At 36.7% G+C, this 24,824-nt stretch overlaps 1 protein-coding gene across 1 annotated transcript in view; it reads left to right on the forward strand.

The window, feature by feature from the left end:
- Positions 1–24,824, forward strand: part of LAMA1 (laminin subunit alpha 1) — a 100,207-nt gene that overhangs the window by 53,047 nt on the left and 22,336 nt on the right. The window contains exons 21-41 of the mRNA XM_039572269.1: positions 870–1,050; positions 2,298–2,434; positions 5,092–5,328; positions 6,412–6,555; positions 6,903–7,082; positions 7,677–7,862; positions 7,990–8,117; positions 9,132–9,252; positions 9,398–9,535; positions 11,260–11,381; positions 12,260–12,346; positions 12,593–12,786; positions 13,740–13,882; positions 16,789–16,887; positions 17,818–17,929; positions 18,097–18,259; positions 20,671–20,881; positions 21,114–21,230; positions 21,317–21,480; positions 22,640–22,778; positions 23,970–24,063. Coding sequence (XP_039428203.1) covers positions 870–1,050; positions 2,298–2,434; positions 5,092–5,328; positions 6,412–6,555; positions 6,903–7,082; positions 7,677–7,862; positions 7,990–8,117; positions 9,132–9,252; positions 9,398–9,535; positions 11,260–11,381; positions 12,260–12,346; positions 12,593–12,786; positions 13,740–13,882; positions 16,789–16,887; positions 17,818–17,929; positions 18,097–18,259; positions 20,671–20,881; positions 21,114–21,230; positions 21,317–21,480; positions 22,640–22,778; positions 23,970–24,063 — 3,097 coding nt within the window. The remainder of the gene's footprint in view (positions 1–869; positions 1,051–2,297; positions 2,435–5,091; positions 5,329–6,411; positions 6,556–6,902; positions 7,083–7,676; positions 7,863–7,989; positions 8,118–9,131; positions 9,253–9,397; positions 9,536–11,259; positions 11,382–12,259; positions 12,347–12,592; positions 12,787–13,739; positions 13,883–16,788; positions 16,888–17,817; positions 17,930–18,096; positions 18,260–20,670; positions 20,882–21,113; positions 21,231–21,316; positions 21,481–22,639; positions 22,779–23,969; positions 24,064–24,824) is intronic.

A 24,824-nucleotide genomic window follows, 5' to 3' on the forward strand; every position in this document is an offset into this window, starting at 1 on the left:
CAAGCTATAGCAGTAAATATGTTTGGGGAGAGGGATCTGTCACTGGAGGGGAGACCAAAGTGTGTCTGAGGAGGCTTTTGTGGTTGAGAATTGCTCTGCATATGCTCCTTGCAGATGTGAAGCTGTGTAACTGAATTAGCACCCTCCTGCATAGGGCTGTTCAGTGTGCTGGCAGTGTGCAGTCAAAAAACCAAACTAAACACTGCTAACAAACCTAAAGGGATCTTAGAGCCGTGCTTCTGTAAAATGAAGTCTGAGTAGGGAATATCTGAAGAAATGTGGTTGGTGATAATAAATACAACATGGCTGAATGCCAACGAGGGATTCAGCTGAAAGGCAGGCCTGTTACAAGAACAAGCAGATATTAACTGGTGATACAAACCAGCAGTTTCCAGTCTATGCTAAGTGTAAAATTGCATCAGAGACCACAGCAGGAAATCTGTGCCCGGTTTGTGCCAGCCCAGCTGAATGACTTTGAATACACACGTACAGGAGGTCACTGACCTGCTCCATTCTGGGCTTTCATTCATAGTCACAGGTATCTGTGCATGACCAGCACAGCCCACCCTCACCTCATGCAAGTCTTTAAATTAGAATAACATCAGACTTCAAAACATAGTGTCTTACTCGTGAGATTGGAGGACCATGAGAGCATTTCAGGGTTGAGGGTTTCACCTGAGTGCATATTGCTTATAGCTGGCACAGTGAAGAGATAAGGCCAGGGAGTCTTTCCACAGCAGTCACACACTGCTGGTCACGATTCGTGCAGGTCAGACATCATGGGGAGTAAACAAGAGAAAACAAGAGTGTATATTGTAGTGTTTTCAGAAATTTATGAAACATAAATCTATTTATTTCTTATCCAACAGAATGGGTATTATGGCCTGCTTACTGGGCTTGGCTGCGTTCCCTGCAACTGCAGTCAGTTTGGCTCAGTCTCTGAGGACTGCAATCATCAGGGGCAGTGTCACTGTGTACCAGGAGTGGCTGGAGAGAAGTGTGATCGTTGTGCTCATGGCTTTTATGCATTCCAGGATGGTGGCTGCACACGTAAGCTCTAATCCATGATCCTTGCAGAGTTTGTCTAGAATTTCTTTCAGCAATATATTGTACATTGAACTCTGGCAAAGGTCAGTTGTTTTGATGATGATACGGAAGAATCTGTCGGAAGGTCTACTAGTACTTTGAATAAGCTGGGGAACAAAACATTTCTTTGCTTATTGTGTGGTTCCTTGTAAAAGGTGGTGACTCTGAAATAACTCATAACGGGTGCATGAGAGAAATATCACATCCTCAATAGCTCCTTTGTCTCTTTATTACAAAACCCTTCAGTACTTCAAAGAGAACGAAACATTTTTTTTTCTGCAGTTGGGAAAGTGAAGAGCTTCTACTACTAAAGATTTTGACCTTATTTTTTTCATTTAACTCTTAAATATATGTTTCATACATCCCATCATCACCTGGATATGTACAAGTTTTAGTCATGATAGGGAAGAAATTGTTCATCTAAAAGGAGAACATGCCATCAAAACCTAATTTGTCATGTTTATAAGATGACCTTTTCAATACAGAATAGCTAAAGGAACGCCTACCTTTTCTCCAGCCAGACAGAAACACTTCTTTCATGCCTCAAACAGTACATTAAAATGAAATACGCAGCGAGATTATGTGATAGGATAATGTTTTAAAATGAATATACTTTGTCTTTACTAAGAATCAAAGGTCCCTTGGGTACCTTTAACCATTTCAATATTGGAAATTTCCTAAATGTTACTAAAACAATTAATAAAACCAGTTCCCTGAAATTCTGCTTTTTGTCTGGAATAGTATTTTGTTTCTTAAATAACCAAGTGCATCCTGCAGTAGTTAGTTATTATAAAAATAGTTATCCATCCCTATTATTCAATAAGCAATTCCTGAGATTAATCCTTTCACCTGCTTGAGAGCATTGGAGTACCTCCTGATGCGTTTTGTGTCCTCTATAAAAGAAATGTTTTCCTACAAATGTACTCTACTCCAAAGTAATTTTGCTTGGTTTTGTTGACCCCCTGTGGAAGTGCAGCACTGCTTTTTAAAACATCAAATAGGCTAAGTCAAGAAACAATATTGGGGCTTCCAATAAGAAGATGAAATGCCACTCTGGTCATGATTTGTTTCTCAGTGATTAGGGATGGCAGGGAGTTCCTAGTAGAATGGACATATGCAGAAGAAAAGTAAGATTATCAGTGGTCTTGTAGTTTCTTCTCTGTAGCTAAAATGTGGGTAAAGTTACTCATTTGGTCCTATTTCTCTTGCAGCCTGTGACTGTGCCCATACTCAGAACAACTGTGATGCTGATTCTGGCCAATGCATTTGTCCCCCTCACACTCAGGGGCAAAAATGTGAACTCTGTGAAGAAAATTACTGGGGACTCTCTCCTAAATTTGGTTGCAAGGTATGATAGGCTGGATAAAAGGCCATGGCTGTTAAAAGCAATTAGTCTTATACAAATGTCAGAACTGGACTCTTGTTTTGAGAACCATGATCTTCATTGTGTGTGTCAAAGTGTTAATGCAACATGATCACATTAAAACAAACACCAGCAAAACAACAGACTGTGCAGTGTTTACTGAGAAACCTTGTTAAGAGGGCTGTCTTTGAAAAGACACTACTACTAGAGTGCTTATTCTGGGTGGGTGCATAGTTCACATTAAAATTGTGAGGTGTGTATTCTAACATTTAGGTGTTTGAGTAATGGTACTAAACCAGGTTTATAGCAGCAATGGGCAGCTGGCAACATGGTTTCTGTGCAAATCAATAAGTGATAATATTACAGATTTAAGAACATTGAAATCTAGCTTGTCTTAAAACTTACTGCGGGCATTCCTTCTGAAAATTTGTGATTAAAATGGTATCATGTAGTTAATATTTCATGGATGGAGCAATGGTAGCTCCCATTATCTCAGCTTAATGCTTATGATTAAGCAGTAAAATGCCAGGTCAGTGCAGATCCAAGGAATAGGAACCATTTATGCCTTTAGGTTCATGCAGTAAACTCCTGTCAGATATGGCATTGGTCCAAGCTATTTTATAAATGTTGAGATTTTAAAAAATCCTCATAATTACATGAATGCAATGGGTAATTTCAGTGGAGAAACCACAAATACCATTAACTTGACAAGGTCTGTCATTACATCCAGTAGGTCTTTACGTGTCAGCCAAATTGGTTGACAGGGATGGGAAAAAAATCTTTTTTCTCTCTTTAATTTTTTGGAGTAATGATGATAAAGTATTCCTAATAAGTCTTCAGAGTTAACCACCTTAGTGATTTATAGTAACATAGTTGGCAACTGGTCTTTAAACCACGACTTCGTTAGCTGTCAGCTTACTGTCATTCTTACCTAACATACTGCAAATACAATGTGCTGGTGGTCCTTGCGCATTTCCTTTGAGGTGCTCCTTTCCCAGGGTGATTCCCCAGCACATGCCAATGAGCAGGTGTAATTAAATATGCAGCTGCTCACTTTTGCTATGTTTTATATCATTCCTTTTGGTTGCAGCATCACACAAATGAACGTGAATTACTCTAAGGTATTTTAGATACTTTCTTGATGCTACGAGCAATACTGTGATCTCCAGGTAATAGTCCCAATAGAGGGATATTCCCTATGCTGAATAGTTAGATATGATAGGTTAAGATCAGGAACAGTGTCTTCTGGCAAACCCAGGAGAGAGACTCTTTGCATGCTCTCTACATGGATGAAATGGGGGAGATACTCAGAAGCCCAGACTGTCTGGTTTTGCAACACAGAATGCATAAGTGGTTACTTCCTCTGGCTCTGTTTCTAGTGGACTTCTTGATATTTAGCATCCATTTCTGGGTGCAGTAGTGAAGCAGAGCTGGAGTCTTTTTTAGATTAGAGTCCTTTTTTCATGTGTGCTGCAGCACAGTGCATTGTACCTTAGAGTCTTTATTTATCTTTATCACAAGTATATAGAGATTGCATACATGCAAATTATTACTATTATTATGATTCTTAGAATTTGATGTTCAGAGCTGTGGACCTTGACTGATATCTGAGAGCCAAAGTTGTCAACCTGTGTGGTCACAAAGTGTATTAAACTAGGCATTGTAGTACATGGTGCTGGAGTAAAAACTGCTTAATACAAAGGGTGCTGTGGGTAACCAGCAAAATTGTGAAGAATGCTAAAGGATAGATAGTAATGCTGCTAGAGCTTGTGGGTCTTGGTGTGCAGGACTTTGTAAGGTAAAGGCTTTTCATCTCAAAGAGAGCTGATTGGGAAAAAGACTCAGGGAAAATGCCACAGTAGATGATGATAGATGGAATGTACTTTTTGCCTGTTCAGTTAGAAATAACCACAGCAAAATTGGGCTTGTTAAGTAACCACAGATAAGAAATTAAGAGTGAAGGCTAATCCAGACTGCTTCAAAAGAGAATGACAAATAAAGTACACCCACTTTGCATGTTTGTAATAAAGGTTCATGTTACTGATTGCATAATGAAGGATGCACTCTGCCAGGAAACAGTTTCCTTTGGTACTGAGCTGCACTGCATGCTGAGCTTCCCACCTTTGGATGCAATGAGAGTCTTGGTTCCTCATCAAATAGTAAAAGAAGCTTGAGCAAGACACAGAAGCTATTAATGCTTCTTGAAATCTTAAACGAATGTTAGTTTTAAGATTTTCCTTTCTGTCATACTTATAAAATGGCAATACTTACGGATTTCTTTCATTCAGCATTTATTTAATTGACTTGCTGCACTCAGTGCATAGTGCTGCAAATTAAGTATTTTGGATATATTTTTGTTTTCTGGAACAGATTCGTTCAACTCCTTTGATTCCCAACCCTACAAATCTTCTATCTTTTTGCACTATCTTTATCCACTGTTTACTGGAAATGCAGTTCTTTGCTGAAATACAAACCAAACAACCTCATTTCTGTGTGGAATTAATTCCCTTTTATTATTGTACAGTAATTGTTGACAAATATTGAGTTTTAAGGGTCACTCTTAAATTTACTGTGCTGTTTCTGTTGTAAAAAAATTTTTTTGAAAGATCTGCTATTTATGAATTTTCTTCTCTTCATCTAAGGCTTGCAACTGTAGCAACACTGGTTCAGTCAATCTCCAGTGCGATGTATTGACAGGTCAATGCCAGTGCAAAATTGAATTTGGAGGACAAGACTGTTCCAGGTGTGCCTTAGGCTACAGGGACTACCCAGACTGTGTTGCCTGTGACTGTGATTTGAGTGGAACCAAAGCAGAGACGTGTAATGGCACTGAAGGAGTTTGTGGTTGTGAAGAAGAAACTGGCATCTGTACCTGCAAGGTACTGAGCTATTTAGCTCCTTCTTGGGAAGCATTAGTGTTTTCTAGACATTGATTGCATTAAAGTCATGGAAGTTATATTGGTGAAAGGACTTCAGAAGGCAATCTGCATCATTTATGAGTACACCTAAATCACTGTTAAAGGATTTTCTGTGACAGTGCTAAACTGGTCTTATTATTAGTCAGGAAAAAATGAAAAACAGTGAAGTTTTTCTGCTCGTACACATTTGGTTTTATTAGGTTTGGGAACAACACATTAGTTCAGATGATGTAGCTTTTTTGAAAATTCAAATTGTAATGATAGGTAGAGACCAGTAAATACTAAATGGAGAATCTTTTTTGTGCTTTTTGAAATATGTTTATGTTGCAAGTTCAAATTCATTTCCTATGCTAGAACCAAAAGCAGTGCTTAAGAATAACTCACATATATTGCTAATAGTAAAGTCTGACATTCTTGTATAAAAAAAGGAAACCTAAAATGCACAGATAGTATAGATTTTTCTGAAAAGGTGGGAATCTGTTCTTGAAAGACTGAGTGGAAAACTTACTTCAAAACAACAAATGCATGTCTTCAATGGCATTTCTCCAATCTCTCCTTAAAGGTACCAGTGGGCACTGACTGTAGTTTCAGGTGTTTCTTGAAGTTCAGCTTACCAGTTGGGAATTGAGTGCAAAAAGAGACACTTGGGAATAGGGCCCCTGATTCCTATTCATAGTGAGCAGTTTATTTACCTTTTGGAGCTCATTTTCCAGATGCAGGTTTGGGAAGAAATTCCATCTTGAATTGAAATCATAGCTGCTAATCTTTTGATAGTCATTCAAATACATAAATTTAACTTGAATGTTCTGTGATTGTTTGTGGTATTTTTGTGTGTGGTTTTTTTTTTTAAGAAAGAAAAACAGCATTTGAAAATAAGGAAAAAAGTAATGTACTGCACAGTTAAACATAATACATACAATAATTGATATTCTGCTGTGTAATTTACATAGCAACTAGTTTTTCTTCCAAAAAGAATCATCTTTCATTTAGATAGTGAAGTATTATGAGTGTGCTGTTACTATTTTTTTTTTTAATTTCCTCCAGGAAAATGTATTTGGTCTACAATGCAGTGAGTGTAAACCTGGAACTTTTGGTCTGTCTGCTAACAATGCACTAGGATGTACTCCATGCTTCTGTTTTGGGATGTCCACATCTTGTTCAGAACTAGAAGACCATGTGAGAATTCCTGTAAGTAAAACAGTATGACTACACAGACGCAGTTTGTTGTTATCCTCATGTTAGGTACCACACTGGTGTGTACAATTAATGAATCAGGCTGAGTGTACTGACTGGCTGACAGGGGCAGTGGCATAGGTCAGAGCAGAAAAGAAAGCAAATGGCAAAAGGTCATACTCTGTATTTCTGAAATGTTGTGTTTCACTCTTCACTTCTTAAAAAAGTAAGTATCAAATGTGTTTTCTGGTTTTTTGAGTTGGGCATTTATTATTCTAAGATGGACTATTGACTGTTTCAGAGCAACTGAAACTGTAAACAGGATACTTTGTTGTATGAATCTTTTGCTCTTTGTGTTGCAGATAACATTAACTCCAGATCAGGCCATTCTGCATGTAGTAGCTCAAAGTAACCTGACTGGAACAGTGGAAGGAGTATTTTCACAATTTCCTGATGTTTTATTGGATGCTGCCATAGTCAGAAAATACTTAAATACGGAAACATTCTACTGGAAGTTGCCAGAGCAGTTTCAGGGAGACCAGGTATAACCGTTAAATAATTGGAATGCTTTGTATATAACTTTGTTGTCTAATAGACACTCCTTTACTGTAGAATAGTTACTTTATATTCATAACATTTTTCTGCATTAATTCTGTTCTTGTAGGTCATAATATTATAACTATTCAGTGATAGAACTTATTTATAGCAGACACAAACAATATATTTACATTACCCTTTCCTAAGAAGATTTTTCTTGATCCTGTAAACTGGTAACACCCATATTTAATTACTTCACAGGTTCTGTGGGGAGGAACAGTGATATATTTGGTTTCATTTCAGAACCTGAAAGAATCCTTAACATTGATATATAGATCATGGAATCTCTGTTGTTTAGGAATTGAATGAAAATTGAGTGCACACCTTGAAAGGGTCTAGGTAAAGAAACTAAAACTGCTTTTTAGAAATATGTATTTAATCTTGGTGCAAAAGCCACTGAGTTTAAGTCAATTTTCATGTTTTATTGCAAATCATTCAAAGAACTGGCAGTTTTCCTGTCTACAGATGATGTTAAAATATTTTCAACTAGTAGCTTGAACCTTAGAATAAATAATAGTAGTCAATTTTAATCCAAACAGCTCATGGCCTATGGAGGGAAGCTGAGATATACTGTTGCTTTTTATGCTTTGGATGGCTTTGGAACCTCAAATTTTGAGCCACAGATTCTAATGAAAGGAGGTCACACCAGCAAGTTGGTCATCTATGTAGACATCCCTTCTCCAGAAAATGGAGTAAGAACTGACAAGGAAGTGGAAATGAAGGAGGTAAGCCAAAACACTGGAGGAACACAGCATTACCCTGAAGTAAACTTGAATGTTCATGGTTTTAATAATAAACATTAATAATAAATAAATAAATAATAACAATAATAAATGTGTTATGTTTCCCTAGGATTCTTGGAAGTATTTTAACTCTGTGTCTGATGAGCCTGTCTTACATTCTGACTTCATGTCTGTGCTAAGCAACGTTGAATATATCCTTATCAAGGCAGCTTATGGCCAGGGATTACAGCAAAGCAGGTAAAGCAACCTCTGATTGCATTTATTTATGGCATTGCATTTACTGTAATTTAACCTACAAATAATCCCATCTGAGCTATTCAGTAAAGACTTACCTCAGAGAAATTTAGAATTTCCTATTTATGACTTTTGCTCTTCCTTTGACAAGAAAACATTTATGACTTTTAATTGCAGCAGAATCCCTCTAATTCTTTCTGTGAAACACTAAATGACTCTGTTGCTTATTTTGATAGCAAAACACACGAAGTAGCACAGGCTGATGCAGTGTTCTGCAGGACTGATGATATAGTTAAATATTTCATATTTTCTAAATTATTTCTTTCCTGTCTTATTTTTATGGAAACTGAATTTTTTGTTTCTTTTTTCAATTGAAGCACATGGTCCCCTGAGTTCTTTGGTTTATATCAATCTAGGTGTCTCCTGTAGCTTGAAACACTCTGGGCAGTGGTACTAAGATAGTCCCACTTCAGAATAGTAGACTTTATTGCCATTTTGAGCAGAACTAAGTTACTAATGAGAGGGAGGGGATGGGATATGGTAGTTGCATCTGTCAGTCTGGAAATGAACAAGACAAGTAAAGATGCATCCAGTGAAAACCCAGCATCTGTACATCTTCACAGTTCCAAAGAATTCTGATTCCACCTCCAGATTTTGTATTATTTTTGATCCACATGCCCTCAACTATCTTCTTGTTAGCTCTGTCCAAAATTGTGGCACGAGACAAATGTTGTCTAATGTTTCTCAGGAAGAATTACATATTCTTGCATGGTGGGTTGGGCAAGTTTTCCAGACCAAGAGGGATCAACCTTTTAATAGTTTCTGATCTCTTTGGTTGTAGGTTCTTAAATCCCATAAATAAGTAAAAATTCTTCAGTGTTTGAGATACTTGCTTGGGGAATTAAAGAAGATTATATATTTTAGCCCTGACTTTGAAGCATGAAAATGTTTTTGGATCTTTTTTTGGCGTTAGTGCATCTTTAGATATTCACACTCTCTTCTGCATATATTTTGTAGAATTGCAAATATCTCAATGGAAATTGCAGTCAAGTTTGAAGAAATGCATCTAGGCAGGCCTATAGCTCATCTTGTAGAGCAATGTAGATGTCCTGCTGGTTACACTGGATTGTCCTGTCAGGTACAGAACACTTGAACCTTTTTGCATGTCTAATAGTGTGAAAGTAAAAAAATAGAAAATTACTTAAATAGCTTTTAAAATTGTTTGTAGCTGTTGATAGCTGTGATAATTTTTTTAAATTTAATTTTACTCCCCTTACAACTAGAGCTGTGCTCCAGGGTACTACAGGGGAAAGCATACAGAACTCAGTGTAAGAGAGCCTCACACTGTGATAGCACCTTGTGTGCCATGTCAGTGCAACAACCACAGTGAAACCTGTGATCCTGACACTGGAAAGTGCTTGGTATGTACATCTTATGCATTCTTCTATTGATTTCACCTGAACATACAGAGGCAGTAACCTATCAAAGGAGTTATTGAGAGAAGTATTACTCCCTGTATCGCTTGGATAAAATGTGGGGGTTTTTTTCCCCCCACAACTCTGAAAGATGGAAAATCTGAATAGTTTCCCTTATGGTCCATTCAGTAAAATTAGCAAGGTTTTGGGGCACTAACATACTCAAAATCATTTATTATTTTAGTTTTAATTTTACTTTTAATATTGTGTATCAGTTGAGTTTGTCTGTTTTTCTGTGAGACTTTTTGGGCTTCTGGACTGCTGGTCTGCTTATGCACGCAAAATAGAATTAAAGAAAGCACTAAGCCATGGACTTAAATCAAGGGCATTTCAAATCAAAATCTTTCTCTCTCAGGAAGAGAATCCTCTGGGCAGCTTTAAATGAGGCTTTTTAACGCCCAGGGACTAAAGTATTACTGGGGTATGCCTCAGCTAAGTTGGTTTGCTCACTTTTCTCATTATATTCCAAAGGTTGCAAAGAGGGGTCACATATGACTAACACATTTCCTCTCTCTTGTGGTCTGACAGCCTGTGGACAGCAAATTCTCAGCTAACCAAATAAGGCACATTAAGTCTGTTCCCTGATATTGCTCAATACTTTTTCCTAATTTTCTTTCAGTTGCTTTGTTTTTCCATTAGTGAATTGGTTAGTTTAAAATCAACTTCTTAATTCTTGAAGTCAGTTTTTAAGTGAGTTTCCTTAGTCCTTCAGGCTTTTGTAAGCCATTCTTTTGCTTTCAGGTTTGTCCAGAAGTATGTATCTCATGAGTAAGAATTAAAGTTCTCACTTTTGCAAGGCCAAAATGCATAGGTCTTTCACACAGGTGAATATTCGTCATTCTTCCTCTTAGTTTCTTGTTAAGGATTAGCAAGTCATCTGTGTCTTGAGATTACTACATAAACATTTCCAGCTGAGGGATGAGTTGGTTTTCACCTCTGACTTCTGCTCCCATACAATAGGAGGTTGCGTTGCTACTGTTTACTCTCATCAACTAACCTAAAATACAGACTAGCAAGTATATGAAATAAAGAAAAAGAAAAAAGAAAGGTAAAAAGAAAAAAGGGGGGGGGAAGCAGAAGGTTATTTTTGTTAACTTGGGGGACTAGTCAGTTAAATTGTGTTTATAATATCAATTTAGTCTTTTAATATTAATAGCACTGGTTATTGATCAGTACTCTTGACAAATTAAATGTAGTATCTGGAATTCTAACTGTGGATAGTCCTCAATGTTTGCTGAAATGCTGGAACTGAAACAGAAAACCCCAGGTATTCTCTTTAATTTTTCCATCAGATTTTGTTCGGGTGGTTGGTTTTTGCTTGGAATTTTTGGTTGATTGTTTTGTTTTTTTTAGGATTTTTTGTTTTGTATTGTGATGTCATGGCCTGAATTGGATTAATAGCAGCAGAAATACATAAATTTTAATGGGAATTTAGAGAAGAAATTAGGTCAGCCTGCCTGAAGGGGCATTCATGTAAGAGAAAATACACTGCTATTCTGTTTGTTTTTGCATAAAAGGTTTTTTTCACTCAGAGAATGCTGACCAATGGGTAGTGACATGTAGAGATGATTGTTGGAAACTGTACACAGGTATTGATTGGGGGGTAGATAAAGTTACTCCTGTTGTTTGTTGTTGTTTTAAACTGTCTGAATGACTTTTTTGTGTCTCAGAACTGCAGAGATAACACAGTTGGTGATTACTGCAGTGCTTGTTCCCCAGGCTACTATGGAAAAGTAATTGGATCTGCCAATGACTGCTCTCTTTGTGCCTGTCCCAGAGCCAACCCTGTTAGGTAATCAGAATTTACTAAACCCAGTGTGCATTTTACCATCCCTTGTTTCTTGTGTTGTATGTCTAACCTCCTACTCCTTCTGCTCCTCCTACTATGACAGTAGGAGTTGGTTATTGTTACATGTTACTTATTTTTAGACATTTGAATGCTGCCTATTTTTATTTAGTAAATGGAACTTGCATTCTGAGATGTTCACAGGTACTGGTAACTGTGAAATTTTAAAAGGATCAGGTGATAGATGAGACAGTTTTTTCTCTAAGACTAGAACAGGCACATTGACTGTTTTATAGATAGTTAACTAAGTTGCTGTGATATTGTTTAGTTTGAAATGTGGGTCCCTTCTTCATTCAGAGAACAGTACTTTTGTATTTACAAAAATTCAGGCCATACCCACTCAATGCAGGAACTTTCCATGAGATCAGTCCAAGGGGAAGAACAAGGACTCTTTTGTCTGAAATTTATACATTTAACTTTGTATTTTGAAAAACAAAATGCCGTGCAAGCTGGGTTTTTTTCAGAAGCTTAAAAAGCATATTTGTTGTTTGCTTTTGTATAATTGAGTCAGAATGAGAGTCTAGAAATTCATGCAAGTCTCAGTTAAATACGTACTATAGCCATATCATACAGCATCCATTTTACATTGTCTTACCTTCTAAAAGGAAGGCCATAATGTGCTCCAGCATGTTATGCAGTAATGGAGCCACATTGGAAAAGCAAACTTAACACAACTAATTTAAAGTACAAATACCAGAGCAATGCATCAGATTAAACAGAAGATTCTGTTGCTTACAGTGTTTAACCTGTGGCTGAAGGTGTTGTCTGTCTTTGTATGGTCTTTTATTTATATGATAGCAGCTATTTGTTTATCCTTCCTCCAGTTTTAGTCCCACTTGTGTCCTGAAAGGTGTTCAGGATTACCACTGTGATGCTTGTCTCCCAGGATATGAAGGACAGTACTGTGAAAGGTGAGTTACGCGTGGTGTCCCCGTTTATTCCCAGCTCCCAAGGACAGTTTGGTTAATATGAGCCATATGTGTACTCAGATTATTCAGTGCTCATAAATAAATGTATAAATGAATGCTCAAGGACTTAGAGTGATTTGCTAGTTACTGTTGAACTATTAATAAAAAACCCAACCTATCAGTAAATGTGACATCTGATGTCATGATGAATATCCCCTGATGTTCGGCGTGCCATTCCTCTCCGTGTAGGTGCTCCCCTGGCTATTACGGTGACCCTCAGCTCCCCGGTGGCAGCTGCCGTCCGTGCCAGTGCAATCCGGGCGGTTCTGTTCACGGGAATTGCGATGGTGGCACTGGGCAGTGCCTCTGTAAGCCGGGGGTGACGGGACAGCTCTGTGAGGAGTGTGAGCCGAGGCACCTTCTGCTGGAGGACGAGTGTGTGTGTAGGTGGTTTTTAATTTGTTTACTTTCCCAATGGGCTGTGGTCCACTCAAGTGATATTTATGTGGATGGGTTTATGATGTCAGGCCCTGTTGTTTCTGTGAAGGAAAGAAATGTTAACAACTCATTTCTGTAGATGGAGAGGTTTGGAGGAGGTATTCTCTGGAGGTCCCGTCCAACCTCAGCCATTCTGTGAACACAGAGCAAGCTGTGCAAGAGATCATAAAATCAGACAGGCAGTTAATCCTTAAATTGCTTATTTAGTGTTACAAACAAGTTTAGGAAAAATAATTTTAAGGCTTTTTCTGACTGTATAATACCTTTATTCATTTGAATATTTTGAATTCCTATGTCATTGACGCTTTGGATGTGAGGTTGCCGTGATAATACTTTTGGAATTATCCCAGGTTTATAGGCATTCTACACCAATAATAAGTCATATTCCCCCAATAATTAGTCTTGTAATTCTTTATGAGAGTGTAGGTAGCAGAAAGACACATCTAGTACAATAATCTGCTTCTATAATGACTCAGGATTTAGAATTCAGGTTTTATTTTGTATAAGTAATAAAAAAACAATCTGGAAAGTAAATAGAATTACAGGACTGTAGGCTTGAATTTCCTGTCCGCCAAACCTGTTTGACTGAGTGGCTTCAACATGAATTTATTGCAAAATAGCTAAATAGGCTCAAAAATCTTGTAATAGAGCAGGCAGCTCAGTAGTTAGCAGGACCAATAAGACTCTAGTGTGTGCTAACCTAAGGAGAATGTGTTTGGAATAAATCGACTCTTGGGCAGGAAGGGAAAGGCAAGACTACAAATCTGTGTATTTAGAGTTATTACACTTTATCACTCTTAACTTAAATGATGAGGGCACATACTGTCAATATTGAAATTGCAGGTTTTTTTGTCTTCATTTTAATACTAATATTGCTTCCTTAAAATTGTTTATCTAGCTTGTGATGACAACTGCACAGGAGTTCTGTTAAACAGTTTGGATAATCTCAACGAGGCCATACTTTCAGTGAACCTCACTGGTATTGACCGTGTGCCCTATGGGATATTGTTGGAGTTGGAGAATGTGACACAACATCTGAAGGTAAAATGAACACATAAATAGTAGAAATACTCAGTCACACCTTTAAAGCAAAACTTGCAGCTGCTCACAGGTGCTGGTAATTTGACAGAAGGCCTCCTGAAGTTTGTGGCTTGATTATGTGTGATACCAGATTAAGACCGTTATGTTTGCTATGGAAGTGTACCTTAAGTGATTTAGCTGCCTGTATTAGTTTATTTTCATTTGTTGCACTGGCATTTAAATAAGTAGATTAAAATATTTTTCAATCAGCAATAGGATTTTTGAATGTGCTGTATATATGTACTTCACCTGGATTATGTGCATTCTTAAGGCTGGCCAGCAAGGGGATTAATTTTCAGTAGGGAAATAGAAACAGCAGGCCAGGTCTTCTCCCTTTTTGGTCCCTTTGCTAAAGAGCTGCCAAGGCATAGATCTAGAGGCTGTTTCCCCAGAGTCCCTGGAGTCCTTCTCTGGAGTGGTAGGCTGCTTCTCCATTAGCCAGGGTGCTTGGGATGCAGCAATTTGCTTTCTTTTTGGCTGTGTGGCAGTCCCAAGTGCCTTACTCTATCCTCCATCTCAGGACACTAAAGTCAGGTGGAATGTTTCCGTCTTGGACACTTTCAGGCTGCTTGGGGCCAACTTCCCTTCAGCTCCTCCCCCCCATAAACAAAGCACGAAATACCACTTTTTGTGATTCTAGAAGGTCATTTATTGTTGCTGAGGAGTAAGTTCATGTGGCCTCTGCACAAAACCAGAGATAAACAGGATCCTCCCTGCTTCATGACTACTAAAAATAGAAACATTTATTGATAAGAGTCTTCTCAGCAATAGTCAAGCAGGCAAGCTCTGAGTCAGAAACAATGCTATCTTCTTTGTATTTCACCATATCACAAGAAAATCAAAGTAATGTGAGCCTTTTTGTGCTGCCAAATTCAGCAAACTAAAATTTTGAATTACAATTTCTTCTATTTAAGATATAAGGCAGAATGAATTCCAATCAGTGAACTTCAAAATGTTAATAAGTACAATATTTGATGGCAAACTTGATTAAGTTACATGTTTATGCTTCAGCAGAGATACTCTTATTCTCTACTTTTAGTTACTAACCTTTCAGTTTGAAAGCTTTAGTTGTGCTTCCCTTCCTTCATGTCCTAAGGCATACGTGTACTGAATTATTGTAATACTTCAAGGATACAATTTAATTGCTTTCTATAATTATTTTGTGTTTGTATAGGAGCATCATCAACTTTTACTTGGAAATATTGTTCATCTGTAGTTTTTATTTAGCACTTTAATTGCAAAGAAAAGTCAAATCTTACGTAAAAATAAAGGTAGTTTAAGTTTCTACTTACTTGTTGCATAAATTTAACTTTCTTAACTATAGTAAGTTTATAGTAAGTTTACCTTAACTACTTAAGTAAGCTTTTACTTACTTCTTACTTTTTAAGTTTTAGTACGTACATTTTTTCAATATTAAAATTAAATCAAAGCCAGCTGGCCCTTTCTTGGAAGTGGGATGCTTAAAGTGGTATAAAACTTTTTGTGACTCATGTAATTTTGTTTATGCCAGTATTTTTAAACAACTGAATCTAGGGGGTAAGTTGATAGTCTTATAATTTTTATCTGTTTGGAAGCAGGTATTCCCCTTTTTCTGGATGCTTCAAGGTTACCTTGCCTTTTGCCTTGTACCAAAGTAACTGTGGCTGGAGGCCAGAAAATCCCCAAGGTTATTTCTGTGAATTGTGAATCTTCCCTGAAGGGCTGTCCCTTGCACTGGGTTGCATCTGCCTCATGCTGGTAGCTTGGGAATCCAAGTAGTTCCTCTTTTCTGTACCTTTCTGTGGGTCCTTTGGTAATGAAAGATTATCAAATCAGGTTGTCCACTCCTTATTGCTTCTGCACCTCCAGGCCACTGGAAGACTTCAGTTGTTCTGTTTTTCTAGTTAAAGCCTTCTGCTTTACTCCTCCTGACATACCTAAACTTGGTTGCTGTCCAGTTCTGCTTTTTTGAACTAGGCTTTTAAAGAAACTTGCTGGGCTTTATTCCAGGAGGCTCAAGAGCTTTAGCTCTCTTTCACTTGTTTTTCATGCTGAGGAAAAGACTGTGAAATTTCCATTTCACAAGGCTGTTGGATACTCTTATGTATTAGTTTTTAAAATCTTGGACTTTACTTATATGCGTGTATGTATGCGTATATATATACACATACACACACTGTATTTACCATGGTATTCACAATGATTGGCTCTGAAACATCTGAAATCTAAAAATAACCTTTCCTAGACTTTCTCTCTCTGTAAGAGATATGCCCTAGGTTTCTTTGCATCTTTAGAGAAGTGGTATTCTGTTGCAGGCCTTGACTGTATCAAATATTATAGACTTGGGCACAATGACCTACTAGTTGCCTTATAGAGCAGATTTGAGGTGACCTTGAAGGCAAATGCAGCATATTATTCTTTCTCATTGACAAAGGGACTCACAGGACTACTTATCTCCAGGGTCATCCTCATGGATACACCCTAGTGCAGCTGTTCTGACAGAACCAGCTGCTGAAATGGAGCAGCTATGGGATTGGATGAAACATTTAATTTGAAGGGCCTTGGAACTTCTCAAAGTAGTTTACTTGAGCACTCAGACTGTGGTGAAGTTGAGACTCAGGAATGCAGAAATGCTGTTTCCTTCCTTTTTACGCAATTAAAAATACAACATGGCTGGATTCTTGCTTATTTAAAGAAATGGTACAGTGTGTTAATGAATTGTATGTGTGTAATTACTTTATATCATCTTGTGTGCTTTGAAAATCAGTCCTTTCAACAGCATATAAATAGTCTAAACAGTGTGCATAGTTATTTTCTTCCCAATACTTTCCTGGAGCCACAAAGAAGTCTTCAAATTACAGTGAGCTGTTACTTCTCCTTTCTTATAGAGGTCTGTAGTTCCTAGAGAAGATCCAATTTACTCATTAGATACAGCACAAGAAGGTCTTCTGAATTTATCAGGAGGAATTGATTACTTGCATGAAGAGGTAGGTGCTGGCTTCTTTATTCTTAGATTATCTGGAGAAATCATTTGAGATTTCATAGCATAGTAGCTTAATGCCAGAGAGTTATTCAGAAATTATTTAAAATCTGTAGAGTTCAATAAAAGAATGCAGTCAATTCTGTAAGCTTCCTGAAAAGGGGAGTTAATTGCTCTGTGGACTTCTGCAAACTGCAGTAGTTTATGATATTGTACAGAAGATTTACATGGTATCTGTTAAAGTTATTTTGTACTGTGAACATTTAATATCCTAAAACTGGAGAGAGTGACTTACTTTCTTCTCCTTGGTTTTAACATGTGGAGCTTATTAAAAATTATGTCGTACCTGTAGTATTGTGTTTAAAATGATCTCAGGAGAATTAAATCTGTTGAAATCTCACAGGAAAAGTAGACAACATTTTTATTCTTTATCCAGCTTTAACAGAAGAATAATTGTAGGTAGGAAATAGAAAACAGTACTTCAGCCATTGGATCCCATTTGCTGACCATATGTTCTTATAATATTCTGACCACGTATGCAGAATCTAACCAGGTGCTTCCACTGAGTGTTGTTATTGCTAATACTGATGTATCCAGAACGGTGATTTTCCTAACAAACATTAGTTGTACCTAAAAAATTAAATAATATTAACTTAGTTAAAGAAATGGCTTTGATAATTATAAGCTCACTGATTATGGAAATAATTGATAACGCTGATCTGAGAGCCTGGAACTTAAATCACAGTTAAGGCATCTGCAAGCATGGAAGCATCAGAGATTTGTGAATCAGTTAGATCTACCTTATCAAAAAACATTGTTTCCTTACACTAAAATATTCTCAATATTAAGAAAATAAGCATAAAAACCATAGACAAGTGTCAGGAATTAATCAGTGTTTTAGGAGAACTGTCGGATATTCTCTCTGATTTTATTCTAGACAACTAGATTTTTGAAAAAAGCTCAGCAACTTGACACAATGACTCAGAAAACCAGGAATAAAAGTCAAGAACTGACTGCCTTTATTGACACAGTACATACAACCATCAAAGGTATCCTGTTTTTAAGATATTTCCATTTCTTCACAAAATTTAGTAAGGGTATGTCCTTTGCAACTCTTAAGTCGTGTTTACATGGAAAATTCTGCAGTTTGCACAGGGGATTAAAATATGCTTTCTTTTTTTTAAATGGTATGACTAAATTATTTACTCCTACTCAGTACTTGCTGAAGTTGCTGTGTCACTGAATGAAACACTGGGGCTGGATCTGCCGCTGTCAAATGCTACATCTCAGCACCTACAGGATGATATTTCTGCCCTTTTGGATTCATTGCGCAAGAAGGATTTTGTTCAACAGCACCATAATGCTACCACAGTCCTAAAGTAAGCCTGTTCTACCGAAAACTCTATTTCACTTATGTCTCTGCATTGCAACACTGCTTTTTTGACGAGATATCTGGAGAAACATTTTGCCATAATGAGTGGCAGTGTGACAGATAGTTAGCCCAGGTGGACCTATATGAGCTTTGTTTTGGAGTTACTTGATTTGATGATACTTGGTCATCCCAGGTGATACAAATCAAGAATAAAGTCTTTTAGAAGTCCGTTAAAAGCAATAGTAAAGCCTGTTAACTTAGATGTGATACAAAATTCCCTTGCAATAAGTGAAAAGACTCACTGATTTCAGATTCTTTCAGATCTGACCCTAACACACGTCTCTGTGTTGATTTTGGCTGGGAGATAGCATAAAACTGTCTCAGTTGATTGCAAGCACAGGACATCTCAGGCCTGCTGAAGGACATGACAATTGATTGTCACTGGAATATGTATAACAAAAATTTGCAAATGAAACCAAAGCATTTTTTAAAGCATTCTGAGCCATTGTTTATGGTTGTATTCTGTTGTCTTGATTTGTCCCCAGTTAAAGGCTGTTTTGAAATGGCTTTTATAGTTATTATTAGTGCTTATTGCCAGACTTGGCAAGACAAAAAAATTGCTGTTCCAAAAGTCAGCTAATGTTTTGTTCCAGTTTCAGAAATACTGACTAATGCCATAGCACTCCAAAAACTGTAAGAATGTTAATATTGGCTTCAAGGGACGAGGATTTAGACCAGAGTAGAATATTTCTGAAAATTTGATTTTTTTTTTTTTTTTATTAAAAGCTTTGGATTAAGCAGGATAGAGTGTTTGTGTTGGTAGTATGTCTCATTTTGTTCAGCAGACTCTTCTGCTGAATGTAGAACTGCATAGAAGCTATATAGACATGAAAGTGGACCAGAAATGTACCATTCATTCTTCTTCCTATTAGGAACTTCAAATAGATTTTTTTCCACTTACAAATATGTCTCAAAATGTTTTGTTCCATAGTAAGAGTGTTCTGACTTCAACATCAACAGTTTTTGAGCTGTTATAGAAGGTGTTTGAAAATTAACTTTTTCAATTATAGTCTCTGTTGAAATTTCTGAAAACTCTCTGATAAGGGTCTTTTGACAGAGAGTTAATCAAGGAAGAGAGTTAATATGTTTTATAAGGTTGTTTGCTCTGTAGAATTTCTTATGCAATGCAACTGTAAATTCAAAAATTATTTAAATAAGCAGCTTGCTAGTCTGTATTTTGGGCAGTAGGTGTTGCTACATGACTCACAGTGGACTGAGTCTGTGATAATGTATTTTAGGCAACATTTGTAACCGAGGTCTCCACACATTTGCCGTGAAAGGCAAAGTCCCCAGACAATTAGGAATATAATCTTTTTACTCTATGCTGAAGCAGAAGCCATTATTGACTTGTAAAATACTTTAGATCTTGTAATGTTTTAAGGCTATGGCTTCTGACTGTAAGGACTCTGAATTATTAGTGTTAGGAAATATATGCAAATGTGCATCTGCTGTTCAGTAAGAAAGATGGAATGTGTTTTGCTGTGTATATCTGTGAAATAAACTAGGTCTCTTTCACTTTGGCTAAAGATCTATGTGATATGCAGTCAGATTAACAAGGACAAACATTTATATAAAAATACCATTACAGGAGTTGCAATTTTCAGCGTATGTACTGAAATGAAGAGAAACAAAGGAATAGACTTTCAGGATAATTTTCAGTTCTATTCCTTCAATTCTGGGAAGTGTTCAAATGGAGATGCAAATATTCCCAAATAGAACAGCTGAAGCAATTAACAACTGACAGATTTGGGAGGATTTACTATTTGCCAGATAATCTCTGTTGCTGATTAAAAATATAAGTGCAGAGATTAAATTATTTCAGATTGTAATGCTGAAATTGTTAATTTCAGTGCTCATTTTAATGAGGCTATTTATTTTTATTTGATATTTAAACTTTTCTGGACTCTTGGGTATATGTCTTTCAGTTCTGTTTACTTGCTTCTTTCCAGTGCCAATCCTCATAAATGATGTTTTGATCCTACATTCAAAATATGAATCACTACAATTAGGATATAGAGTAATCCCAGAGGAAAGTTTCTCAGAGATTTTGATTTGGGGGGATGTCCCAAATTAAGTCCAAACAAATATGATTCGTACTAACCCCTTCCCCCTCTAGTCATTAAATACAAATTTTATGAACTGCATTACTGTTGTCTCCCCAGGCAGTCATCATTTTGTGTGGTAAAATGAATAACTAAACTACCATGTGTATGTATGCTACTTTAGAAAAAAATGGCAGACTTTTGTAAAAAGATGCATATAAATTAATTTCACATGACCCCATTTTCTCCTTAAGAAATCCATGCCTAAGCGGCTCCTTCAGTGTTTCTTTAATTTCTGATTCCTCTTCTTTTTCAGAGCTGCAGAAAAGTTATTGACCCAGGTTCAGAAAGAATATTTCAAACCCCAGCAGGAACTTGCTGAACTAAAAATGGATGCAAGCCAGTTCTTATCAAAGCACAACAGCAGACTGCAGGATGCTCAGGACCTGGTGAACGAGGCTCTCGCTAACATCAATGAGACCCATCACTTGTTTCCTCTTATCTCCAGCAACCTGGCAGAGCTGAATGTAAGAGTGGACAGTCAGTGTTGCATAAGAAATATCGAATATATGATTGTTTTTAAAAGTTGATTTTTAAATTTTTTAAACATATTTAACCATTTTAATGTTTAAATATGATACCTGAAAAATTTAAAGGAAACCAGACCCCTGTTTGAAAACCATAATACTATGTGTTATGTGAACTCATCAGTATAGCTGACTTTTCAGACTACTATAAAACACTTGATTTATGCTACAGGACAAAAAACTAAATATAAAGGAAGGTGAAGAAATCTCGAGCATTCTCATTAAAGAAGGGAAGGTCCTAGTTAATGCTGCTGCTGCTCTTGCCCAAGATGTAAAGAACTCTACATCTGTAAGTCCTCAGGTTTTAACATCCTCTTTGAGACTCTCAAGTGTATTTTGCTAGTGAAAAAAAAAGGGAAACATTTTGTTTTGCAGAACGTGGAAGTTCACCAGGATGGGTTAGTCCTGTGGAGCACCAAACTGAGGCATCACGTGGATGAGCTGGTGATGCAGATGTCTGTGAGAGGAGTGCTTGACCTGGTGTACAGAGCTGAAGAACATGCCACCCAGTTCCAACGACTTGCAGATACACTAGAGAGGTGATAAACTCAAGAATAATGAAATCATGAGATTTACATTAGTGTCAGATTTAATATAAATAGGGAGAGGCTTGATTCACTAGCTGAATTCCCTGTCCATGGCAGGGAAGTTTTAGTAGATGATCTTTAAAGGTTCCTTCCAACCCTAAGGATTTCATGATCAATTTTTATTCCCCATTTAATTTGAAGTGCTTTTTACTTTTAATGCCGTGTAACTTTATGAAATGATGTGGAGGAGGGTTGGTTAGTCTTGCATTTCATGTGGCTGACTTACACAGTGAATTGTGAATTATTAAATGCCCAATGAGTATATCATGGCATAGCTTGAAAAGCATCCGGTCTACATATGAAAAATTCTTGGCAATATATCTTGGAATGTGATCAAGAAGCTATTCTTATTATGCCTCTATTATTGTTACTTTCAAAGTGTTCTGCAGAAATGAGTGGGTTGCAACTTCAAACCCACTCAGATGCACTCTTAGAATTTGAAAGTTGCTAAGTCATTCCTGTTAATTCAATGGAAATTAATCTTCTATCCGAGGAATCCTTCTAGGATGCATCTTGTTTTGTCTTTTAAAGTCTGCAGATATGTGTTAAAGTTAAACCATATCAGATTGGAACATTGACATCTATTTTAAGTTTAAAACCAGAAAATTTTGCTCAGAGTAACATTAAGCAATTCTTGACTTCACCACAGCCAGATAAATTCAGTAAAGCAAAATTTACTATGGATTAAATTTCAGATACTTATAATCTCTACCTAGATTCTGTATCTGTACTTAGTTTTTGAGCTTCAGATAGGGGCTTGTTCCTGTTCTGTTTAGGCAATATAATTTGTTTGTTCTAAGGGTCTTTATAAATTGAAAAAATTAACATAAATAAAAGGGAACAAAATAGAAGAAAAAAAAAAGAGATGGAAAGGAACAAAACAGAACAACAGCTAACAAAATAGAAAAAACTCTGCAAGAAGAAAACCTTTTAACTGATTTTTTTCAGTTCAAAAGAATGAATTTAAAGCCCCTTATGCAACATTGGGCAAGGTGTGCTTGTTTTTTTTCAGAGTGCATCATGTATTCTGGAAAGATGTGCATGTTGTAATTGAAGACATGGAACTCAGTGCTTGATTGAAAACAGATTTGCTTGTTAATTGTCTATTTAGTGGCCTCTCTAGAGTAAGAAATGTGACTCTGAACACAACTGCTGCTATCTACACTCACTCCAGTGTTAAAAGTGTGATTGAAAGAACAGAGAGTTTGGCAGATGATGCATCTAGAGTTGTGAATGGCCCCTTGGATTTTGTAAGTATCAATGCTAGTGTTTTAATTTATGTCTTCACCTTTCTCATTTTAGAATATTTGTTCTAATTGTTTCTGCACTTGCTGAAAACGTGAGTCTTCTTGATGGAGGCATGTCCTTGATGGCAGCCTGTCCTACCAAGTAGTATGTACTGTATCCTGAATCCATACTCCAAGACAGTAGCGATAACACATTTCAAGTTCTGTTTGCCTTCCTTTTCTCTCTACCACAGTACCATTTTCCCTTTGTTTTGTTTGCTTTTTAATGTCTAATGCACATTTAGCTGGACTGGACTTGATTCTGTGAGGGTTTACATCAGTCATCTGACATGTATTCTTGTAGAACTTAAATTCCCAGGCCTCTAATGCTCCCTTCCACCTCTGGAATTATTCAACGATCTCCTTATTTGACCTATCCCTCTTCCATTTCTATCTAGATATTCCCAACCACAGCTACTTTGCTTAGTAGAGGACATTTCATAACCAAATATATGTCTATGTCTCATCTACCATCCCGTTGCCTTCCAAGATCATCAGATTGCTACTGAAACAGTAGATTAAAAAGACCCGACCAGTTCCCAGTCTGACCTTAACAGTTTCCTATTATTTTATTTCCCCCCTCACATTTCTTCATCATGCACATTTTACCTGCAGAAGCAAATGTGTGATAATGCATTTACATGACAGCGATCAAAACAGCTGACATTCTTTTGTGAGCTTGTATGTTATTATATTGCACTCTGTCTTACTAAAGCTTTCTACAGCATGAATCCCTCAAGGTGTTTTTCCAGATCTTTTCAGTTGGAGAAATGTAAAAGAATGCTTCTAAGACTGTGATTTTGAAATATCTCACCTTAAATTGCTCAGTGCTGGAAATTTTGAATTAGGCCTGGAAGTAGAATTCCCAAAAGACAACACTGAATCACTACCAGTATTGAAACTAGAATTTTGCAGGTTTTGTTTCATAGCCATCTCTTTTTTTTATTAAATCACAAAGAGATTCAATGTCACATTCTTGGATAAATGATAGCAACTTGTATTATTTTTAATTGATACTTAGTAGGGTAATGAATAGAATAGCTCATAAATAACTAGAATGGTCAATAACTTTAAGTAGGTGTCTTCAGATACTTAAACGTTTTCAGTTGAATTTCTGTTTTTCATATGTGGCAACTTGATGTCTGTGTCTTTTAGCCAGAGGAGTCTTTCAGTCTTCTGGGAAAAGAAGCTCTACTGCTTAGCTCCAAATTTCAGAATGAAGCCAAAAATCTGAAGAAAAAAAGTGATGGTCAGTTCTACAGAATTCAGGCTTCTGCCTCTATTTCTTTTTTCTATTTTCTGTTTTGTGCTGGGTTTTTTTTTCTCTTTTTTTGATTTGTCTTTTCTTTGTAGGGTTTTTTTTTTTTTTTAATGAGCATAAGCTAAGGTAAATATATATGTGACTGTGCATATTTTCATGCAATTAAGATTAATGTTTTACGGATTTGCACAGTATTCTCATTTTTTTGGGTAAGAATATAATTTGTCTCTGTAAACATTTAAAAATTTATCCTTCACTCTACCACATTTACCTATAAGCAATACGTGCAATGGCTGTTTTTTCCAAACGTTATGAATTAAATCAGTAGAGATTGTTCAGTAGAGAAAGAAAAAGCCAAATTCTTGAAAATTCCATTAATTTGTTTTTATTTAATGAATCATGGATGACACAGGTATGTAAGATGACATGTTTAAATCCTAATCCTTTTTACTTGTTCCTGTTGGACGGCTGAAATACAAAAACAGGCTGAATTTCTTTGTCTCCATAAATTCAAAAATACTTTTGATTTTTTTATTACTCCAAAGATACCAGGAAGGCATTGAAATCTACACAATGAAAACTCAAAAGCATTTTGAGCGAAGGCTTTATGTAGGAGCAGAAGCAGGCCCTTAGTGAAATTTTTTGACAAAATTGGACAGAAAGGGAATGTTTCACAGAGGTAAACTGTATCTGTAAAATGGTCTTGTCTTGCAATACCAATGGCTTACAAATATGTATAAATTTTATGT

Source organism: Corvus cornix, chromosome 2 (assembly GCF_000738735.6).
Source record: "Corvus cornix cornix isolate S_Up_H32 chromosome 2, ASM73873v5, whole genome shotgun sequence".
NCBI lineage: Eukaryota > Metazoa > Chordata > Aves > Passeriformes > Corvidae > Corvus > Corvus cornix.